This window comes from Pituophis catenifer, unplaced genomic scaffold (assembly GCF_029215685.1).
Source record: "Pituophis catenifer annectens isolate HBS135680 unplaced genomic scaffold, rPitCat1.0.hap2 SCAF_1, whole genome shotgun sequence".
NCBI classification, from domain to species: Eukaryota; Metazoa; Chordata; class Lepidosauria; order Squamata; family Colubridae; genus Pituophis; species Pituophis catenifer.
The window spans coordinates 306,628,220-306,649,920 of NW_027256881.1; the positions used below are offsets into that span (position 1 = coordinate 306,628,220).

General features: G+C 39.9%; 1 protein-coding gene across 1 annotated transcript in view; it reads right to left on the bottom strand.

The window, feature by feature from the left end:
* Nucleotides 1-17,469, bottom strand: part of CCDC88C (coiled-coil domain containing 88C) — a 93,059-nt gene extending 75,590 nt beyond the window's left edge. Inside the window, exons 1-2 of the mRNA XM_070941313.1 lie at nt 17,305-17,469; nt 14,778-14,878 (exon numbers count right to left, since the gene is read on the bottom strand). Coding sequence (XP_070797414.1) covers nt 14,778-14,878; nt 17,305-17,364 — 161 coding nt within the window. The 5' untranslated portion in view covers nt 17,365-17,469. The remainder of the gene's footprint in view (nt 1-14,777; nt 14,879-17,304) is intronic.
* Between the last annotated feature and the right edge of the window lie 4,232 nt (nt 17,470-21,701).

The following is a 21,701-nucleotide window of genomic DNA, read 5'->3' on the forward strand; positions in this document are numbered from 1 at the left end:
GGGCTAAAAAAGTTATTTTTGACTGGTCCTCGAACTTACGACCGTCCTCACATTTTACGTTTTTGCCCTATCTTGTCACCATGGTGAAGAGAAGCAGTTGTGAAATGAGTGACACGGTTGTTAAGAATGCTACAATGGGCATAAATGATGACTAGTCATAAGTGCGAGGACCTGTCAGAAATCACTTTTTTCAGCCCTCTGGGTAGTCCTTTTGTGCATTTGGACTACTCAGAGGGCTAAAAAAGTTATTTTTGACTGGTCCTCGAACTTACGACTGTCCTCACATTTTACATTTTTGCCCTATCTTGTCACCATGGTGAAGAGAAGCAGTTGTGAAATGAGTGACATGGTTGTTAAGAAAGCTGCACGGGCATAAATGTGAGGATGGTCATAAGTGTGAGGACCGGTCAAAAGTGTGAGGCCCAGTCAGAAATGACTTTTTTCAGCCCTCTGAGTAGTCCCTATGCACATAGCCACGCACAGTCACATGATGAGCTAGCCACGCCTAGTCACGTGACCAGCTATCCACGCCCACCCAGTCACATGATTGCCAAGCCACACCCCCAACTAAGCCACGCCCACAGAACCTGTTGTTAAAATAATTGAATCCCACCACTGGTGAAAGGGCCTCATAAGTGGAATAGCCTAGGGCCTCTTTTCATCTAAATCCGGCCCTGGTCCTCTCTGTGGGCACGCGCGGCGTCTCCAGCTGCTCTTCTGGTTTCCGCCGTGCATCTTCGCAAGTGCCAGAGCACCAAACAACGGGCCACTTTGGGGCTGTTTTCCATGCTGTTTTTCAGGCTGTTTTTTTTTGGGGGGGGCTGTTTTCAGCTTGAAAAATGGGCTGAAAAACAGCCTGAAAACGGCCCCAAAACAGCCGAAAAATGCCCCCAAAACGACCTGAAAAACACCCAAAAACCAGGCATGCTCATGCCGGCCAGCTGGTCTTTGGGTTTCTGGCGCTCCAGCATGCACACTTGTTCATGCATTCCAGTTTGGGCACTCAGTGCCGAAAAGGTTCAGAATCACTGCCCTACCCTATTCCCAGTTGCCAGCTTTAAGGTGACTGGACTTCAATTCCCAGAATTCTCCAGCCAGAATGAGTTGAAGTTCATAAAGTTTTTACAGTCGGAACACTGTCCCATCCCAAAGCCTATCATTTAAAGATTTATCATTTTAAGTGCTCTCCTGAAAATTAAAAGGATTGGGGGCCTGTTAGTCTTCCAGGAGGAGGTCCTCCCCATAGAGGAGGGACTGTAATGGTAAAGGCCCACAAAATGCCAATGTTTAAGGGAAAGGACCTGGAGCATGTCACTTTATTCATTCTGGTAGGATGGGATGATATTCTCAGGGACAGGAAGTCACACAGATATCTTGTTCCTGGCCTTTGTAGTACTTTAAAGGTGACAACCAGTGCTTTGAATTGCACCCCTGAAGGAAACTGGGAGGCAATGAGCCTGTACAACAGGGATGTAATATGAGCAAACTTGGGGCATCCGATAGTTCAATATTGTCTTCATAGTTTTACAGATAAATAGTACCTGAGTACTGTTTAATTATAATAATCAGTTGTTGCCAATTAATTATATCTGTGGTGTATCTTCAGAGTTACTATGTTGTAGTATCCATACTATGTTTTATTTGTAGGTTATGTGTTATTTATTGGATGTATTTTCAAGGAAAGGAAAGACATGAAAATAACTAACTTCTACTTCATTTCATGTCTCTGCGGTCTAATGGGTGCACTGCATCCAGGGACTGAGAAAGCTAGGTAGAATGGTGTTTCCTTGGAGGATTATGGGTGCAGTTGCCCCTTGACCTGCCCCAACAGGGCCTGGAGGCAATGGTTGTGGCAGACGAAACTGGTAGAAAGCAAGCACAATGCAGGCATCATACAAGTGGAGGGGAAGAGGATGGCCAGGACCTGTTCTGGAAAGGAAGAGGAGGAGACAATCCCACCTGGAGCTTGAGTGCTTGAAGCTTCATCCTTTCCAGATGCTCTCCACATAAATGTTCACATTGTCATGCTCCCCCCCCCCAAGCACAAACTGGAGCAAAATGTTGTCTTCATATGATGCCCCTAAAATACATATTACCCCTTTATGATCAGCAAGATTTATTTATTTTATTTATTTATTTGTTTCAATTTCTATACCGCCCTTCTCCAAATAGGACTCAGGGCGGTGAACAGCCAAAGTAAAAAACAGGACATACAAAATTTAAAAACAATTTAAAATAATTAGATATTTTGGCCGTAAATTAAAACAACCCAATTTAAAATCAATTTAAAATTTAACTCAAGCCAGCCCAGCTAGTTGAAATAAATAGGTTTTCAGGGCCCGACGAAAAATCCGGAGGTCTGTTATTGTACGTATCTCTGGGGGATCAGATCTAAGGTGGACTATTCTAAGGCTACACGCACTCACCAATTTTGCAACCAGACAGAGTTATTTGTGGTACATTTCTTCCCCCTGCCTTTTCTCCTGCTGTCAAAAATGCAGCTGCTGGCAGGGCCCTTCTAGCAGATGTTTGAAGAAACCTCTATGGATTATTGCAAAGCTGTCTCAGAACAGCTGCTAAATCTGTCTGTTAAGTATTAGCAGGTGCTGGGCTGCTCACACTCTCAGGGTGTTAAGTACATTTTAATAACAGTAGCTGGGGCAGGGACATGGAGGAAAAATAAACAGAAGTCAAGTGTAACATTAAATCTCTTCACTGCACCGCAGCAGTCCCTTGTAAATATCACAAGCTTTCTTCCATCTGTATTGCTGGTGGCTCCCAAGGCTGGAAACGTTGCTTTTGATCCAGTAAGGCAAACTGATACCGAATGCAATACTACAGCACTCTTTTTAGAAAAAATAGCTAGGAAAGCCATAGGACACCCTTGAATTCCTATAAATCCCCCTTTTCTAAGTTAGTTTTAAGACTGAGCCATAACTTCTGAAGTCAGCAGCGGCAGCTGCTAATGGACCTAATACTCCTTCCTCTTCTTATTTTCTACACAACCACCCTGTGAGGTAAGTTGGGCTGAGAGTGTGACTGGCCCAAAGCTACCAACTGGCCTAGAACTCAGTCTCCTGGGTTCTAGGCCAGCATCTGGACCACCACACAAAATAACACTAAACATAAATCCATCCTAAGGGGTTATAAAAATGGATGGGAGAAGTACAAACATTTCAAATTGACTACAAACTTGCAAGGTTCACATGGGTTGACCCAATAGCCTTTGGTCATGGAGGGGAGGGAGAGAACTTATCTTTCCTGAAAACAGCAAATGAATGAAATCCTACATCTTAAAATGACACTACTTATTTAGTTAATAACTAATGGGGCAATATTTAACATTCTGCTTTATTGCAATATGGTAGAATTAGAAATAATAGCGACAGTATCTCTAATTTCTTTTGAAGCTCACAAAGCAGGGTGGGGCAGAAATGCCCTTGATAGTATGTAATACTTATGTTAGGGGTTCATAAATATAACATATTTACAAGTTTAGCCAAGTAAACTTTGGACTACAATCAGAGTTTAACAGAGGTACAAGGGGGAAGAAGGAACTGGAGGAGGTTTCATATAAAGCAGGCGTGTCCAACCAGCAGCCCATGGGCTGCATGAGGCCCTAAACAGCTAATAATGCAGTCCCATAAGATTGTAAACTTTTAACATTATTAGGTGATTTTATATACATTAACTATGTATTTTATATGCAGCCCAAGACAATTCCTCTTCACTCAATGCAGCCCAAGCAAGCCAAATGGCTGGACATCCATGGTTTAAAACTTAAATCATAGACTTACAAATACAAAATTCATTGATCCATAAATGGAATAGCCTGTTATTTCTGATGCCTTTGACTATGCTAACTGCATAGTCCTTGCTAACTTCCCAGACCTTGTGATTCTGATGCCTGTTTGTCATTTCTGAGAGTAAAACTTCCAAATCACAAGTAATTTGAAGGGTTCTGGAAATGTCCTCTTTCAAAACCAGTACACCCTGAAACACTTTGAAGTGCCTCTAGAACAGTAAGGTCTAGAGCAGATTAATGCTAGCTTTAGTCAATTTTGCTGCACACCATTCTAATTAAAAGGGGCTTCAGTTTGATTTTTATTTCAGCTCCTGCCGCATAAACTTATTTGTCCTTAAAAGAGCCTTGGTACTACAGTGGTTTAAAGCACCCTGTTATTAACACAGCTGCCTGCAATTTACTGCTGGTTCGAATCTCTCCAAGGCTCAAGGTTGACTCAGCCTTCCATCCTTTCTAAGGTAGGTTAAATGAGGACCCAGTTTGTGGGGGCAATAAGCTGACTTTGTATAAATATACAAAAGTATGAAGGCTATTGCTTAACGCACTGTAAGCCGCCCTGAGTCTCCGGAGAAGGGCGGCATATAAATCAAATTAAAAAAAAAAAAAATTGCTTACTGTACGTGCTGCCAAATGTTTACATTTCTAGAAAACTCTATGTGACAGCTAATGCAATGTATAGCACTTTGGAAATAATTCACAGTACAGAAGATGTTTTAAGAGATACAGAAATGTGTCAGAGTTGCATTTTTGCAAGCTTTGAAGCACCTTTTCCCAAGTCCCCGCACAGCTTTAGTTTCTAAAACTTCTGTCTGTGCTGAACTTTGCAAGAAAAGAACAGGCAAGGATGGCAAATAATATCCGTACTGAATCTCACGGTTTTCAAATTACTAATTATAACGTCTATTCCTCTGCAATTAAGCTGACTGTAAGCAATTACCAAGTCAGATTTCTCTTGATGTGGAATGATGGTAACAAGCAAGAACAGGCTATCATTATGATTAATTTTTGTTTATATTACTTGATGAGCCATTAAAAAGTTCACCAATAGTGTGTCTTCCTATTTTAAGATATACAACTTTAATCTATTCTTATATTAATTCTATTACCAATATAAATTATATCTAAGAAATTTGTGTATTTGGCATTTTTTTCAAATTAAGAAAGACTATCATTAACAAAGGATGTCATAAAAAGATATAAGTGGAGTGAGGTTCAAGTGAACATTCTGCTTCCAAGCTTTTCATAATATTAACAAGACCACACTTATAATTTTAGGCTATAGACATTTTTCCTAACTGGAATATGAGCTTCCAACATTTTGGCTGAGATTATGAATATATTTAACATGCAGTGGTGGGATTCAGCCTGTTTGGGAGAACCGGTAGTTAAATTGCTGGCTGGCCCCTCCCCTCCCCGCCCTACCCCTTCCAGGAGTCCCCCTGCACCCCATTTTGGCTCCCAGGTAAGTGCAGGGAGGCCTCCTAGGTCCAAAACGGGGTACGGGGTGCAGCACACCCCCTGAAATGGGGTGAGGGGGCGGCATCCCCCCCCTGCAGCCTGTTTTTGCTCCCAGGTGGGTGCAGGAGGCTGAGTGCTGCCTGTCACACTCCCCTGGCCATGCCCACGCCCACCCAGCCGATCATTAAGGCAGAGAACCGGTTGTTAAATTATTTGAATCCCACCACTGTTAACATGATTTAGAAGTAGTGGTCTGAAACCTGAAAGCACAAGTGTGGCACATCACTGCAACTATTAAAGCACCTGAAGTTTATTTCAGGATTTTATGCAATCTAAAAAATTCAAAGCAGTTTCAAAGAGCTACATTAAAGATGCAAGTACATTAAGGAGTCAACTTTTTTAAACCAGCTCATTTCCAGGATCCTGTAGAAGGCAAAAAAAGTGCTTGCTATAATCAGTGTAGCACACCTATGAATTCAGAAGCATTCTTCCAAATCATTTTCAAAATATGCACAACCCTAATTCAAGATGTTAAACTCTTAGTAAATAAATTCGACTCAACCTAAACCTTCAGGATTAGGAATGTGTCTTTTTCATCACATCAGGAAAAGTTGTCTGAAGAAGAAGAATAAAAAGAATTTTAATTTTTTTTTAAAAAAGCAGACAGCATCCTTCAAAGAATCATCCATATTTTCCAATGTATGCATTTGTGGAATCTGCTGGCTATTGAACAGGCTCAGATGGTTGACTGTCCTGAGATGGGGAAGCGAGAATGCAACACAATAGCACAACACAGGACTGAATGAGGAGCCAATATAAATGGTTCAGGTTCTGCTGATATAATCCTGTCATAACAAATTATTTCTGATAGCCAATTTTTATTGCTTTAAATAATATCATAGTGCAAAATGTTCTAAAAAACAAATATGTCTAATGTTTGTATTAAAACATCAACATTAGCTGACATTTAAATAGGTAAGTTAGTAAGATATCTATCTCAATGTTTCTCAAACATGGCAACTTGAAGATTGGTGGACTTCAACTTCTAGAATCCCCCATCTATCTAATGTAAAATGACCTAAAAAGGTTTTTTATATTGTGAAGATTACTACAAGTGTTGGCAATTTTAGGAGGGGACAGCTGTTGTACAAGAGCTCCCAGTAACACTGGGGGAGGAATTGCAAACCCCAATTGCCTTCAATTTGCAATTTGAATTTCTAAGAACTCAGTGTATAATTAGATAAGCTTATAACCAAGTGCATATATATTTCAAGGAATTCTTTGTATGGTGAATTATCTGCAAATATATTCTAGTATCCTTGTTCCAGCTGTGTTTGAAAAGGAGAAAGTAAGCGTTTTCTTCAAATAAAATTACTGTTTCTACTGTTACTCTTACATTTACATCAAGCCTTTCTGCTCAAATCAAGATGATTTATAAGAAAAAAAAGCCAACATTTATTTTAAACAGGCCCAAGCAGGGTCTACTAGTTTCCACTGAAGTCCCACGTGAACTTAAGAGCAGAATGTAGAGTTAATCAATATTCACCTATGGCATCATAGTGATGAGAGAAAAATAAATCAGATTACTGGGAATAAGTAATAACTTCTCCAGAAAGATCTGGGTCCACAGGAAACAGTCTGAAGCATTAAATTCTACTGCTTCATGAACTCTAGAATACAGAGATATGTCCCCAAACTTTCCAAGGATAATTTTGTTAAGATTTCAGGTTGAGGGTTTTTTTTTTTAATATTCTGTGGATACTAGGCATTTTATTGAGTGGCAATAACTAAACCATACTGTATCACTCACAACACTAATTGCTCTGAGGTCTGCTCCATAGTACTATACTGACAATAGTGGGGCTTTGGGAAGTTCAAAGCATGCATCTTTCATCTGATGTTAAGACAACTGGTAACCTCAGAACATTTTGGATCCAGCATTATTTAGAAGTTGTACATCTTAGTCATTTATTAGTTCCAGTTGTCACTGTTTTTGGAACCCACACAACTATCTATAGCAGCACATTTGTTCATACCACACAACTGATCTTATGTTAAACCTTGAAAAAAATGATGGCCATGTTGTTCAATGAGTAACCTATGAAGGGAATCCAAGAAGCTATGATCCTGTCTCAACTACTTTATAGTACACACTGAGAACTCATCATCTTTCTACATCTCCTCCCACTTATGACTATATGACTGTAAATTTGTTGTTGGTATCCTTACGATTTATTAGACTTTTTCCTATTATGATTTGATTGCTTATTTGTTCCCTATGACTATCATTAAGTGTTGTACCTTATGATTCTTGATGAATGTATCTTTTCTTTTATGTACACTGAGAGGGTATACACCAAGACAAATTCCTTGTGTGTCCAATCACACTTGGCCAATAAAGAATTCTATTCTATTCTATTCTATTCTATTCTATTCTATTCTATTCTATTCTATTCTATTCTATTCTATTCTATTCCTATTTCTATTTCTATTTCTATTCTATTTCTATTCTAAGTTCATGGGTATTTTCCAATAAGTCAATAATAAAACTGTTTTAAAAAAAATTCCAAAAGGTTGGGATTCCTAATGATAAACAAAATAACTTATTATTCAAAGAGTTGAACAATCCTCTTCTTCTGAAACAATAAAGGAGTTTTAAGTTTTTCAGCTTACCACCTGGGAACTATTTATAAAAGATTAAGGACTGATACTATCACAATACAGGTGACTATGAAACACTGGAGGGGTAGAAGATTGTCTTACAGATATCAATTTACCTACTGCTTTTTATTCTGGGTTGAGCAATTTTGTACCACGATAGAATCTTTTCTATGAGACAGTAAGGATTGCCTGCTCAGTTTAAAGATCCAACAAGATTTTTTCCAACTCATTCTTGTAGATAGCACAAAGATATCAGTAGAAAGACAGCCATACTTTCCTGGCTCCCAAAGCTATTCTAATCAGATTATTTTGAAAGTGGAAGACTTAAAAAAAGACCAACTCTTCTAATAATCCAGTTCCGAATGTGGTATGTACATTAATACACTAGAGTACTGTAGTACTGTATAATAGTACTCTAGTATAATAGTATACTAGAGTACTGCAGTGGCTCAGGTACTGACTTAGATTGAGGAAACTCACATTCAAATTTCCCATTTCGCTATGGTGATCTTTTTATGGTCTTTGACTAGTAACACTCAGCCAGCTCCACGTAAGGTAATTAAGGGTAATTAGGAGAAACCTCTATGTAAACTTTGAACCTTTTGCAAAAATAAATGCAATGAACTTCATGACACTTTATATAATATCTGTAATTGGCCATAGGCAAAAAAAATCCATTTGACAAGCACAGTTATAACTCTATAGGTGGGCTCCATATACTAAATACCAATTGAAATACTTGACTGGACAGTAAGATGCTGTTGGGCTCAAAATCCCAGCAGCCCCAGCCTGGAGCTCATAGGAGTCTCTGCAAGGTCTAAAGAACCTTAAGCAATAAATTAAGAAGCACAAAGCTGTCACCCGTGACTTGAAATCTTTTTTATGGATTATATTATTATTAAATTTGTTATGGCCCCCCATTCTGGGCTGCTTACATCAGATTATACAATTAAAAACACCCCCCTTTTACAACCCTGTAATCCTTTATTCGGGGAAGAGTGGCAGTGACTGGATGGAACTGAGCGTTTACTGGCTGGATGCCCTTCCTGACACCATGCAGAGTTCACAGCAAATTTTTTTTCTTTGCGCCCCAGGAAAGAAAGATCTGCCACTACCTAGGATTGAACTCTCAACCCTTCTGAGTGGGAAGCGAGCTTCTTCACACTAGGCCACCATATAGCTCAAATCAAACTAGGCAATTAAAACAGCTAAAAGCCGTGGTTCTCAATCTTTTCTTCACTGCAGATCCCCTAAAAAGCAACCCTAAAAATAACAACAGCACAAAGACAGGATTCCACAAGGACACTTATCCCAGATAAGTGGCAGAGACAGGTCTTAAGGGCCTTCTGAAACGAAGACAATGGATGCTGTTCCAAAAGGTGGGAATAACAACACAGAAGTTGTGCTTCCTTAGTCCCACAACATAGCAGTAATTGAGGGGAATTGACATGTCTACCTGGATGTACTGAGTAGGCAGAAACAGAGATGTGTGATCCTCCCGATAACAGGCCCTATGTTATGAATATAACTGTTGGTCAGAAATAAAGGAAGAAATAGTTGGGGAGGAAGTATTACAATTTGGGTATAAATTTTCAACCAAGATCAAAGAAAACACAGATAGGACAGGAAATACTACTTTAAATGAAGAGTGCAAACAAGAATCAACCTACAGCAATCAGAAAAGGAAGTTTAGTTCATGCCATTACAAACCTCAAGAGATAGAACAATGCTGTTTTGGTAAAGTGGTATTGCTTGCACTGTAATGCATATCTCCTGAAGACACGTCATTGCACAAAAACAAGGAACAGGATTGGGCCATTAACAATATGCCATTACCGCATTCCTAATACAGGTTCACATGGTTTTCAAACTGTTATTATTGACATTCAAACTATCAGGTCAAATTGAATCAGAATTATGGATACTGGCTGAAACATGTTTAACACAGCACATGCCATACCTTTGAAAGATAATATAAATTAATTTGTACTGAGATTAGGAAATTATTTGGTAAAATAATATGGCTGTTAGTTCAGGACTGCTAATCTAAGATGCCCTAGAACTCAATTTACCATAGGTCATGTATGTATGTATGTATGTATGTATGTATGTATGTACCGTTTCTCCAAAAATAAGACATCCCCTAATAATAAGCCCAATCGGGCTTTTGAGCGCATCCGCTAAAATAAGCCCCCCTGAAAATAAGCCTTCCCTGAAAATATTTAAACACATGCGCAGCCGGTTCCCACCATTTCCTCTGGTTTCCTCCACATGCCCCAAAATAATAAGACCTCCCAGAAAATAAGGCCAAGTTCTTATTTCGGGGTTCAAAAAAATATAAGACAGGGTCTTATTTTCAGGGAAACATGGTATGTATGTATGTATGTATGTATGTATGTATGTATGTATGTATTTAAAACATTTTTGTAGCCACCCAACTTTCAACCAACTCTGGGCAGGCTGGTTTATTTATACCATTTATTTATTATTTCATCACAAATATTTTCAGTTTCAGTTTATTTAAATTTATATACCGCCCTACTCCCAAAGGACTCAGGGCGGTGAACAGCCATAAATAAAACAAATATAATATAAAATTTAAAAACAAGTTAAAAGACATATTAAATAGATTTGGCCCACTAATTAAAACACCCCTATTTTTAAGAACAGATCCGAATTAAAATTAAATAATTAAAAAGGGTTAGGCCAGCCCTGCTTGATGGAATAAAAAGGTCTTGAGGGCACGGTGGAAAGTGCGTAAATCCGGGATCCTCCGTATCTCTGGGGGGAGCTTGTTCTAAAGGGCAGGTGCCCCCACAGAGAAGGCTCTCCCTCTGGGGATACTAATAGTCATAGTATCCTAAGTACTCAAAATCAACATAATTCTTTGTAATAAACTAAAAATGTGGTATAGATTGAAAGTTAATTTACCGGAAGTTAAAGTATGGCTATAAATAAACTCAGAAAAGTTGTCGGAGTGGAATAACCATGAAAAGTCCAATTCACAGCTGGTGGTGTTATAGTAAAATCTTTAGTGTTCAGAAGGCAGCGATGTCCATTAAATCCAAATTTACAAATTTTGCCTCAATTTATGTCTTTGTGTAATTATGTCATAGTCATAAGTACATCGTTTGCAACAAAACCATTTATGGAATAAACCCTATAATTAATAGACACCCCCACTCAATTTAACAGGCTCCCAGTCTGTTAAATGGAAGTAAGTCTCTGAAAGGAAAATATCTCCACTGTATTCCACACTTGCTAAACAGAGGAATATTGAACCTAGAGCTTACTCTATTTCTTACAATTAATTAACATGCACAATTTGCTCCTTTATGTAGCCAGTCAACAAATACATAAAAGGACTTGAAAGTGGTTTAAATTCAACAGGAAATGCAATTTTTGCCAGATTAGATCTTGAAAAATAGTTTCCTTGATTAACTGCAACAAAAAAACATACTGGGTTGTGTGTGTATGTGTAGGAGACTGCCGTTATCATTTCAAATTTGCTATTACATATATTATTTAAATTTGTTTCTGTATTTGAAAAAACAAGCCTCCTTAAGAGACCTAAAGTCATCACAACCTAACCCTGTGGAAGTCTTCTTGGAAGTATGCATCTAGATTTTGTGAGAATACACCACAGCCAGTCCTTGCTTAGTGACCCTAAGTGGGACCAAAATTTCTGTCACTAAGCAATATGGTTGATAAGTACTGAGTGTCATCTATTAATGGTAAGGCAATAGGAAGGGTTCCCCAAGTTGACATAAAGAGTAGCTGTCAGCCAGCTATCCTTTGACAAAGCTCAAACCATACTTGCAGAATACATATTTGCAGAGATGCAGAGATACTTGCTAATGTTTACCTACTGTACCATACTTGCAGAGATACCCAAAGTTGTGGTCCTGTATTTATAGAGAAGCTCAATAAGTTATTCCAGTATTTCTGGAAGCAAGGATTCATTCCTGCAAAACAGTTCACCCATTTCCATATGACTTGTGTTCATAGTATATTAGGCATCAGATGGCCAGATAAAGCACCAGACGCGGAAGTTCTCTCTAAAGAAAGTCTACCATCAGTTCCCACACCGCTGAAGCACAGAGCCAGTGGACAGATCATGTCATCTCGATGCTGGATGGGAGCATATTCAAGCAGCTCCTTTTGGGGAACTACCTGCTGGAAAACACTCTCATGGAGGGCAGAAAAAACATCAGAAACATACATTAAAAGTCTCCCTGAAGCTGTAAAACATCTTAGATGAGGGATTTTTTTTTACTGCTTTCCACTATAGCAGGAGTCAGCAACCTGCGGCTCTTTGGGCCCTCTGCTGTGGCTCCCTGTCAGGTGATCCCACCACTGGCTGGCCCCGCCCCACACCTTCCCCTTCCAGTCACTCCTTGCCTGGCCTGAGAAGGTAAGGGCGATGGTGGGGGATGAAGAAGTGGCCAGGGCAGAGACAGAGAGATAAGAGGGAATGGGAGAGGGGGTGGAGGGAGGGAGGGGAGATAGAGAGATGTCAAAAGGATTTTGTGGTTCCTGGTGTTTTTTAACAACCCTAATGACCGACTGGGTAGGCATGGCTAGGGGGGCATCATGTGACTGGTGAAAGTGAGTGACATTGAGTTGGCCATGCCCATCCAGGTTTTGTGGCTCCCGGTGTTTTCTTTTCTGTGGGAAACGGGTCCAAATGGCTCTTTGAGTATTTAAGGTTGCAGACCTCTGCGCTATAGCATGTGGATGAATAATCTGCATTAAAAGAGAATACAGTTATTCAACCACAACTTGAACAACTGTATTCTATTCAAAGAAGCAAAGTAATGTGTACTCTGCAATTTTTATTACTCTTTGGATGCTAACAGCAAAAAACTCACATTCAGATAATTTATCAAAATAATTTTTGAGACTTGAGGGAAAAACCACAAGGTATAGCTACATGCCAAGAGAATATACCTATATTTTCTGGGGGAAAAAAAAAACCCTGCAAAATGTGCTGTCAAATTTTGCAAAAGACCACACAGCAATACATTGATTTTTTTTTTTAATCAGAGACCTTAAGAATAGTCTTGCCCTGGGGGGGGAAGAAAAAAAGGTTTATTCTTATTTTAAAAGGTCAGACAGAGAAAAGAAACAAGGAAGAGGAAGAAAAACCTGTGCTTTACAGTGGAGAAATAAGTACTTTGAAAAGCCTGAACAGCTAGCCTAGACCGTCACCATGATCACCTTACAGTGAAGCTAGATTGGACTGTACACAAATGCTACCCTTCTGGTTTTGTGTTAAACAGACCCAACCCTACTGGATAAAGGTTTTAGTTTCATTGATCTTGAGGCACAACTGGGCATGCTGCCAACACTGGTTTTGTTTTGTTTTTTAAAAAAATCCCTTCTGTAACGGAAGAAGAAAACCAGCTTTGTTGAGCTGCTTCAACAGTCCCAGTTTTAAACACACGTCACATCTGTGCAAAATGTTCATTTCTGGAAATCAATCAGCTTTTCAGATGGGTGGGCATGTCGTGCAATAGGAACAGAATAAGGACATCTTTAAAGAAAACCTCAGGCTTGAGAAAACTATATGATTTAAGACTCTTTGAAAAGTGCCTGTTTCAACTCAAGCAAGAAACTGAAATGGAAGAGGTTTTTTTATCCCGCTATAAACTCTGCAACAGGAAGAGATGTGGTCAAAGTCAGGCTTAACGGAGCTTAAAAAAAAAAAAGACTTATGCACAAATTAAAATTTCCCCTGGGCATTACAGTTTCTTATCCATTACCATTTTAGGTTAATTTCTAATCTAGGCTTGATAAATAATACATCTCTTAAAATGGAAGGGTTTAAGACACTTCTTACACAGCTATGAAATATACTTGTCAAATATAATAAGGGAAGCGGGCATGGCATATGAAAATCCTTATGATCCCTTAAGGACAGCCCCCATCTAGGTCATGTGACCAGGAAGAAGGAAGTAGAGAGGCTATTCTCAGCAGGCACTCTGCTGTTTCAACGGTAACGATGCGCTGCAGCTTTCAGCTGGATCCAGCCCATTTTTGAACTTGATCTTTATTTTGCTGTTTTCTCTCCTACTCCAAATTTTGTCCTTTTATGCTAAATTTTCAGAGTCATCCTGGGGACAGACAGGAGTCCTAATCTCCTTTATGTACTCGATTTCTAACATTCATGGGTTGGGGAAAGTAAATGTCATTGGGGTCTTCCATCTAAAATATAAAAAAATTATTTTCAAAAGCCATATGACTCCACTCCCAACTTCTAAATTATACCTTAGTTTTATGACCATCAGGCATACTATTACCCACACCAGTTTTTCTTACAACTGAACACCTCCAAAAGTTTCAGTTTCTATTTTCTATAAATCCAATTAGCAAATCAGGAATAACGGGAGCAGCTGTTCAAAGTTTCTGGAGGGTGGTTTGGAATAAAACTGTTCAAGGTTAAGTGTCAACTGTTCTCCAAGCTCTCAGCTGGAAACTTTTCTCTGCCCATTTTCTAAAAATTTCTAACTGGAGGTATCAAGATTTTCATAAGAGACAATGTGTATGTCAGAATGTGCTCTTATGGTTATGGAACAAGAACTCCCTTTTGCTTAATTATTGGCACAATATAACAGATTATCTTTTCTGTGCTGTTCTTTTTTGAAATTTGCTAAATATATAACATAAAACAAAAAAGTCTTCCAAAACCAAACATAGGCTAGGAGTGATTCTTTATAAAATTTTCCAAAGGGAAAAAACACTACACTATCTATCTAGCATGGAAACAGGGTATTTGTTCAGTCTCAGTGATTTCCAACACAGATATATTTTATAAAATTTAAAAGCCATTTGCTCTTTTGGGTTAACTTACATTTGCAGCATTATTTTATTCAGGAAGACTCCATCTGCTAGATTCATATACAGTGCAAGTTTGTCTTCATTATCACTCTCTAGTAGTCCAAATGTTTTTACCTGCCAGAAAACATAAAATAAAACATTTTAGAAAATGCTTACAAAAGATGAAACATTCTAATTTTGTTTTGGAAACTGCATGTTTATATTCATTTGAATTATAATTTGAGGGTTATAAACTAATCATGAAAATGGTTATCATACTCCTTTTGGTGGCAAAAAAAATGGTTCTGTTGGGCTGGAAGGGATTCATTCTCCAGCTATTAACAGTGATCTGAAGAATCCACATCTCCTTCTGTATCAGAACAGGAATCCCATTTAGTGGAAATGTGTACTCTTCTTGCTATTTTTCCCATGATATCTGCAACCATACTAGTAGTGATAAGGTGAAGGTACACAAAAAGCTCCTTTTACAGAAAAAGAAATGTCCATGATTATCTCTGCTATTTTTTTCCCCCTTCAGTTCAATTATGTCTGATTCCCAGAGATTGTCTGGACATATCCCTACAGTTTCCTTAGTATGGTTTTTCAGAAGTGGTTTGCCATTCCTAAGGCTGAGAGAAAGTGACTGCTCCAAGGTCACCCAAGTGGCTTCACAGGTGGAACTAGAATTCAGTGTCCCAATGTCTAGCCTGATGCCAGTTTCTCTATCTCTGCTATAAATCCATTCAAAATTCATCTGAACCAGATCTAGTTTTCTTCCAAGATCTTTGTTAAATTCATTTAAATTCTCCACACTGACCAAGGCAACTGACTGCTTCTTAAAAAGAATCTGTTTATCATGAAATTTTTGTTAGCCACTTATAAGGAGAACAATTCTGCTAAAATATAAACATGTTTGGCTTCTTCCAATGTAACCTTGTAACACTTATCTTACTCCTGCTACATTATTAAGGGTTTCCATATCGGACTCTTTAGAGGCCTGATCTATACATGCCACAACATGGAACAAGAAGTCAAAGTTCAGGTAAATTACTGAATTTTGGAGTAAGAATTTCCTGCAAACAAGAACTAACCACCAGGAGAAATGTACTAACTAGTTCATTCAGTATTGTATACATTTTTATTAGGACTATTTAAGGGAATATCACTACTCTGTTATTATTTCTGCGCCATGTAATAAAATCAGGTTTAATCTGTAATATAGAGTGTTTGACTACAAAAAGCAGAGCAAAAATATTTGGTCATGTCAGATTGGTTAGCTTTTCCTTTCTTCCCAAATGCTGGTTTGGTAAAGACACTTTTTAGTTTTGCTGAAATCAAAGGAAGAGATAATAAATGGATAATCTTGGCATCAGAGGTGACACATATACTACTGGTTTTATCCTCCCCTGCAAATGTTCAAGTTTTGTATAAACACCTGAAAATTAAATGCCTATCCACAAATCACCATCCTTCCATCTGCTCCGATGATTTCAATAATTTATTTTCTAAAATCTATGGTACTCTTAAAATGCATTGGTTCCTAGTTCCAATCTCAGACACATTTCCTAAATGGGCCCACTTCCTTCCAACATAAAGGAAACTGATTAATCAAGTAAGATTCTATCCCTAGATCAAAAAACAAATTGGGATATATGTCTAAATGCAATGCAATGCAGCAATATACCTGTTCAAGTAAAACTTCTACAAAGTAGCTAGCACACACCATATAAAAATCATTTGTAGAACAATGAAGCATGCATGCACACCCACGATTCTAATGTACAGGAGAATCTACAGTACAGGAGGCAGCATAAAGGAAGTTAGAATCAAATACAGTCTTACAAAAAAGTGTTCAAGTGCCATGTACATAATGACTAACTCAAAGTCGTTAATGATTGACACAAGATTTGTACATTTATGAAAATATCTTTTCCTTACAAGGTTTGATATAATCATGTATTTACAACGCAGAAGCCCATCTAGTTTAAAAAAAAAAGGGGGGGGGGAAGCTCCCCCTTTTAATCCCGTGCCTGACACCTTGCTGCCATATCGACAACAAAACAGAAACTACTTTCTTTCAGAACCAAAAGGCGGAACTTCAAACTATACTTTTTGTTTTTTTTGTTTTTGCTCTCTGCCCTCCGTCTGGCTTTTGATCCGGTTAGTCCAACATCGCCAATAAGTTATTGCCTTGGCAATCACTCACGGTCCGCAGAAACTAACCTTTCTCATTGATTTTCGCTGAAATAACCGTTTCCCCACCACGTCCAACTAACTTGCTCCCGCTCGGAAGGCCAGAGAAAAGTCTCAGCGACCAAAAAGCCCGACTTTTGACGCTCGCCGGTCCCAATTCACTGCCCTCCCCATCCACGCTGGCCAGACAGCGCGCTTTCCCAGGTGGCCGGGCCCGATGCGCCACGAGGGAAGCCGCTTTCCACCCATCCCAAACTTTTTTCCCTCTCCCCTCTTCTCCCCCCACCCTCAATCCGGCCGAGCGCTCGGTCCGCCCTTCGCTGCCCAGCAAACGGTTCTGCCACGCCAGGCCCGCTTTACAAACTCACCCAGGTCACCAAAGGGCTCTGCAGGAAGAGTTCCAGGAGCTCGGAAACGGTCACATCCATCTTGCCTCCAGAGGAAAAACTCCGCGTTTGCTTTGGATCCGAAAGCAGGAGGCGGCCGGGGAAGGGCTCAGCCTGGGAACAAAGGCGCGGAGCCCATGGCCCAGAAAGGAGTCGCCTTGCTTAGGGGAACAATGCGAGGTTCATCTCCTTTCCCCTCCCCCTAGGCGGGAGTGGGGAGGGACGCGCGAGCAACTCCCTCCCCTCCTTCCCCACTTTCTCTGAGGCGGGGGGGGGGGGAGAAAAAAGCCGCCGCCCGTTCACAACCTGCTGAGGGGGCAAGGCAAGTAGCCGGCCAGAGGATAGGAGCAACGGGACGGAACTGCTTGCAAACAGCTTTTGTGGCTTCTAATCGTCGCTGGTATTTTTTTTTTAATTCCCCCCGGCGGCGGCTACTGTTGTTGTCGCCGCCGTCGCCCAAGAGTTTCTACTTCGTTGAGAAGAGTAACAGCGAGCTTTTTTTAAACCGGCAGCTTTGGCAAGTTTCGTCCCGTTTCTCTCACGGAAGGGCGAAAGCAAGAAGCGAAGGCGCGCTACGCTTCGCGTTCGCGCGCTCTAAGCCCGCAATCTTTTTACAGGGCGACGGGAGCGCTGGAGCTACTACCTGTGGGAAGGACGCGCGCTTTTTTTTCTCTCTTAGGTTGGAAACGGGGAGAGGGAGGGGGCGGGGGGGGGCAAGCGGGAGGAGTCGGAGGGAGGAAGAGAGTTTTTTTTTTAAAGAAAAACATGATCGACGTTACGGGTTGCAAATGACAATCTGAGGAAAAGGTTTGAAGTGACCAATAGAAGTGGGCTTGCAGGCGAATTGGGCTGGAAAGGTGTTCGCTGGGCAGCGTTGGTGAAGCCCTTGGAGGCGGGGATGGCGGGGGGCGCCGAGGGGGAGGGAAAAAAAGAGAAACAAAGTGTGTACAGGAAATGGGGGGGGTCTCGCATCGAGAAGACTCTGTACGCTTCTTTCGCGGGCGACGCGATCCTGACTTGCGAAGTTATGGCGAGTCCGGATCGAACCAGCCATTTTTCCAGCAGATAAATCCAGCTACCGCAACTCCCGGCTTTTTTTTTTTTTTTTTTCTGCCTCAGGAGCAGAAGAGAGAGCGTGGGTGCCACGGAGATTTGGGTGGGAGGCGGGGGGAGTGCGGCGTCCGTGGCTGGCACCTCTGACGGCTGGCCTCGCTGTGGGAAACCGAGGAGGAGTCCTCCTTGGCCGGAGAGGAAAGGGACCGAGCCCCATTGCGCGTGAAGGAACGGGTGGCGAGCCTGAGCGACCAGAGAAAGGCCAGGGGAAAAGAGAACCCCTTCTGGCTGCTTAAATTTGGCAGCAGCTGGAGGGATCGCCCAGCCTCGTTTTCAATACAAAACCCACCAATGGCAGACGTAACCCATGAGCTCCAGGATGTTTTTCTTCTGTGCCAAATAACGGCCTTTGCTAACAGCGCTGCAACTTTTTAGGCTTCCCTATTGGGTTTAAATATGAACTGATGCCAAAAAATGTCCAAACCACAAAAAGGTAAAAAGTAGACAGGTGACCCTTTAGAACAATGTTTCTCAACCTTGGAAGCTTGAAGATGGGTGGACTTCAACTCCCAGAATCCCCCAGCTAGCGCTGCTGGCTGGGGGATTCTGGGAGTTGAAGTCCACCCATCTTCAAGCTTCCAAGGTTGAGAAACACTGCTTTAGAATTAGATAGACAGACAGTCCTGGGGATAAATTTAGGGAGGGTGATGGAGAATGCAGATTACAGCTGTTGCTGAAACTGCAGCTCTCAATGGGGGGAACCATAAAGACAACATCCGATTGTCTTGGCTTTTGCTGTGTGCAAGGAAGCTCTTTCCTAGTCAAACTCTTCAGAAATAGTTTTTAATAATAAAATATATAAAAGGGCCTTAATAACTTGCTTTCTTCATGCCTTATTACCTTATCTTCTATAGGAGTGATAGATTCACATTTAGTTAAGACCGGCAGCTATTGGAAGGAATGGAGACAAATACCCAATACACAAAAAAGGATTAATTGTGGTTATGTTCACACAACACACTCCCTTGTGATTTATGGTAGTAATACAAATTTATGTTTGATGTCTGCTGCCCACAGCCAGTTGTTGAGATGGGCGGTTGTAGAAATCAAATTTCTGGATTTGCCTAATATGCAGAATCACAAAATTGCTTCAGGCAACAAATATAAATTAGATTGTGTGTATAATACTGTGGAAACTCAGTCTAGCAAATAACGTTAGGTTTTAATAGATTTAGCAGAAGCAAAATAACTAGATTATCTCTTTTAGAACTCAAAGGGACAGTCCTTTTAACTCAATTACATTGTGGGTTTCATATCATACCATAGATCAGTGTTTCTCAATTTTTGTCACTTGAAGATGTGTGGACTTCAACTCCCAGAATTTCCTAGCTAGCATGGGAATTCTGGGAGTTTAAAGTCCACACATCTTCAAGTGGCAAAAATTGAGCAATACTGCTGTAGATGCTTTTCCTTAATCCTTGTAAGGTGACAACAACTACAATAAAGTGCTCTACTAAAGCTTGATAACGCTAGTGTTGTAGTTTAGAGCATCTGTCATATTTCCCCACACCTACATAGTAGATCACAAGGATTGCATTTGCTCAAACACAGGATAGTTAACACTGGTTTGCTAAATTAAACAACCGAGCTATAAACAGCTCACTTACTTTTAACTTAATATGTTGTATGAACTCATTCTTTTATTAGTCTGGTGCTGCTGAGGAAGACACTGATGCTTAAAATAGAAAGCTTGTCTAGAGCTTCAGCTCCAATTCATCATTCCAGTCAGTGGAGTTAATGGACATATTGTTTGAGTTAAATAAAAGTTGTAATCTTCACACAACTGGAGAGTGTGAGGATGGGTTAACCATGTATGGTCACCCAGGTATTTCAGTAGGAAGAAAGTCCTTCCCAATTTTCTCTTGACTGAGATGTTTAACCTCTGGAAGCATAACAAGTTGGCTTTTACAGGGAAGTTCAATTAGTGTTTGACTTATTGGGTGTTGGAATACAGTTTAAAAGTTCCTTATTTTATCCTTCTTTCTGACTTCTCCCTTAAAATTAGCTGATAAGGACCGTAGGAAGTTAGCACTCACCCCTCTCCTAGAATAATAAATACTTTAGGAAATATTTGTCCAACAGGACAGAGATGTACTAACTGCACTTTTGAAAACTTAAAAAGTTTCTCAACCTTGCCAAGTTCAAGATAAGTAGGCTTCAACTCCCAGTATTCCTGTAAATAAATGCTTTTACCACTACTATAAATCACAATCCACCCATTGGATTTGTTACAAATTATTTCAAAAGATACTTTGATTTAATACTAATATAGCATAAATTAAAAGTTTATTCATCTCAAATATTTTAACTACTGTGATTTCTAGCCAGAGGAAATATCCTCTGCCTCTAGAGGAGAACTTAAAAAATAAACAAGATAGGTGTCATGAGTAGCATAATCAAAGCTCTGCCCCTCCTCCCAACACCTTATATCCTGCATGCTGGGGAATCCTGGGATTTGAAGTCCACACTTCTTCAAATTGCCAAGGTTGAGAAATATAGTTTGACTGGGAAAAAAAAGATTTTAAAAGATGGACTTAAGGCATTTGGGGGAAGCTATGTACTGAACAGGTGGGTAATTTGTTATTGGAAGGTGAAAACAGTGTCTTGTCTTAATAAATACATGCCAATCAAATAGGAAATCACTTCCTATTTATCATATACTGTATAGTCCTGACCCTGAACAGATTTTCCCAAATCAGTAGTGTTGGAAATTTGAATCTGCATTATTTTCCATTGCTAATAAGTACTACGAGACAGCCAGACGTCTAACATTTCAGAGGCATTGTTGTGTATGGATATCGGGAAATAGTTGCAGCTTTGGAAATTGTAGTCTAATAATTGACAATCAGGAAATGCCTGTGTATACAGTTGGGCTGTGATGAGCTATTATCAGCTAATTGTCTGTCTTATTTTCACGGTTATGCTTAGCTTTGATTGGTGGAACTGACATTTTTTTATAAAGGAACGCCTTCCAAGGCATAGTTTTATAAAGTATTGTTTTAGAGCATGGAAAAGCAGGAAAGGTGTCTGTTGCTTTTACCACATTACTGTTCAGCATTGTGTGATGCATAAATGAAGCAGAAACTTTAATGACATGTTTGGCAGGCACTGTATTAGGTTTCAGTGTAGATAGGAGAGCTGTCCTTCAAGCATACGGTATCAATTTTTCTTTCTTCCATTTCTCTTTTCCTTTAAACAACTGATGCTGTTTCTTTGATGACATTATTTGACACCTATCCATGTCTCAGGAAAAAGTTGTTAAATAA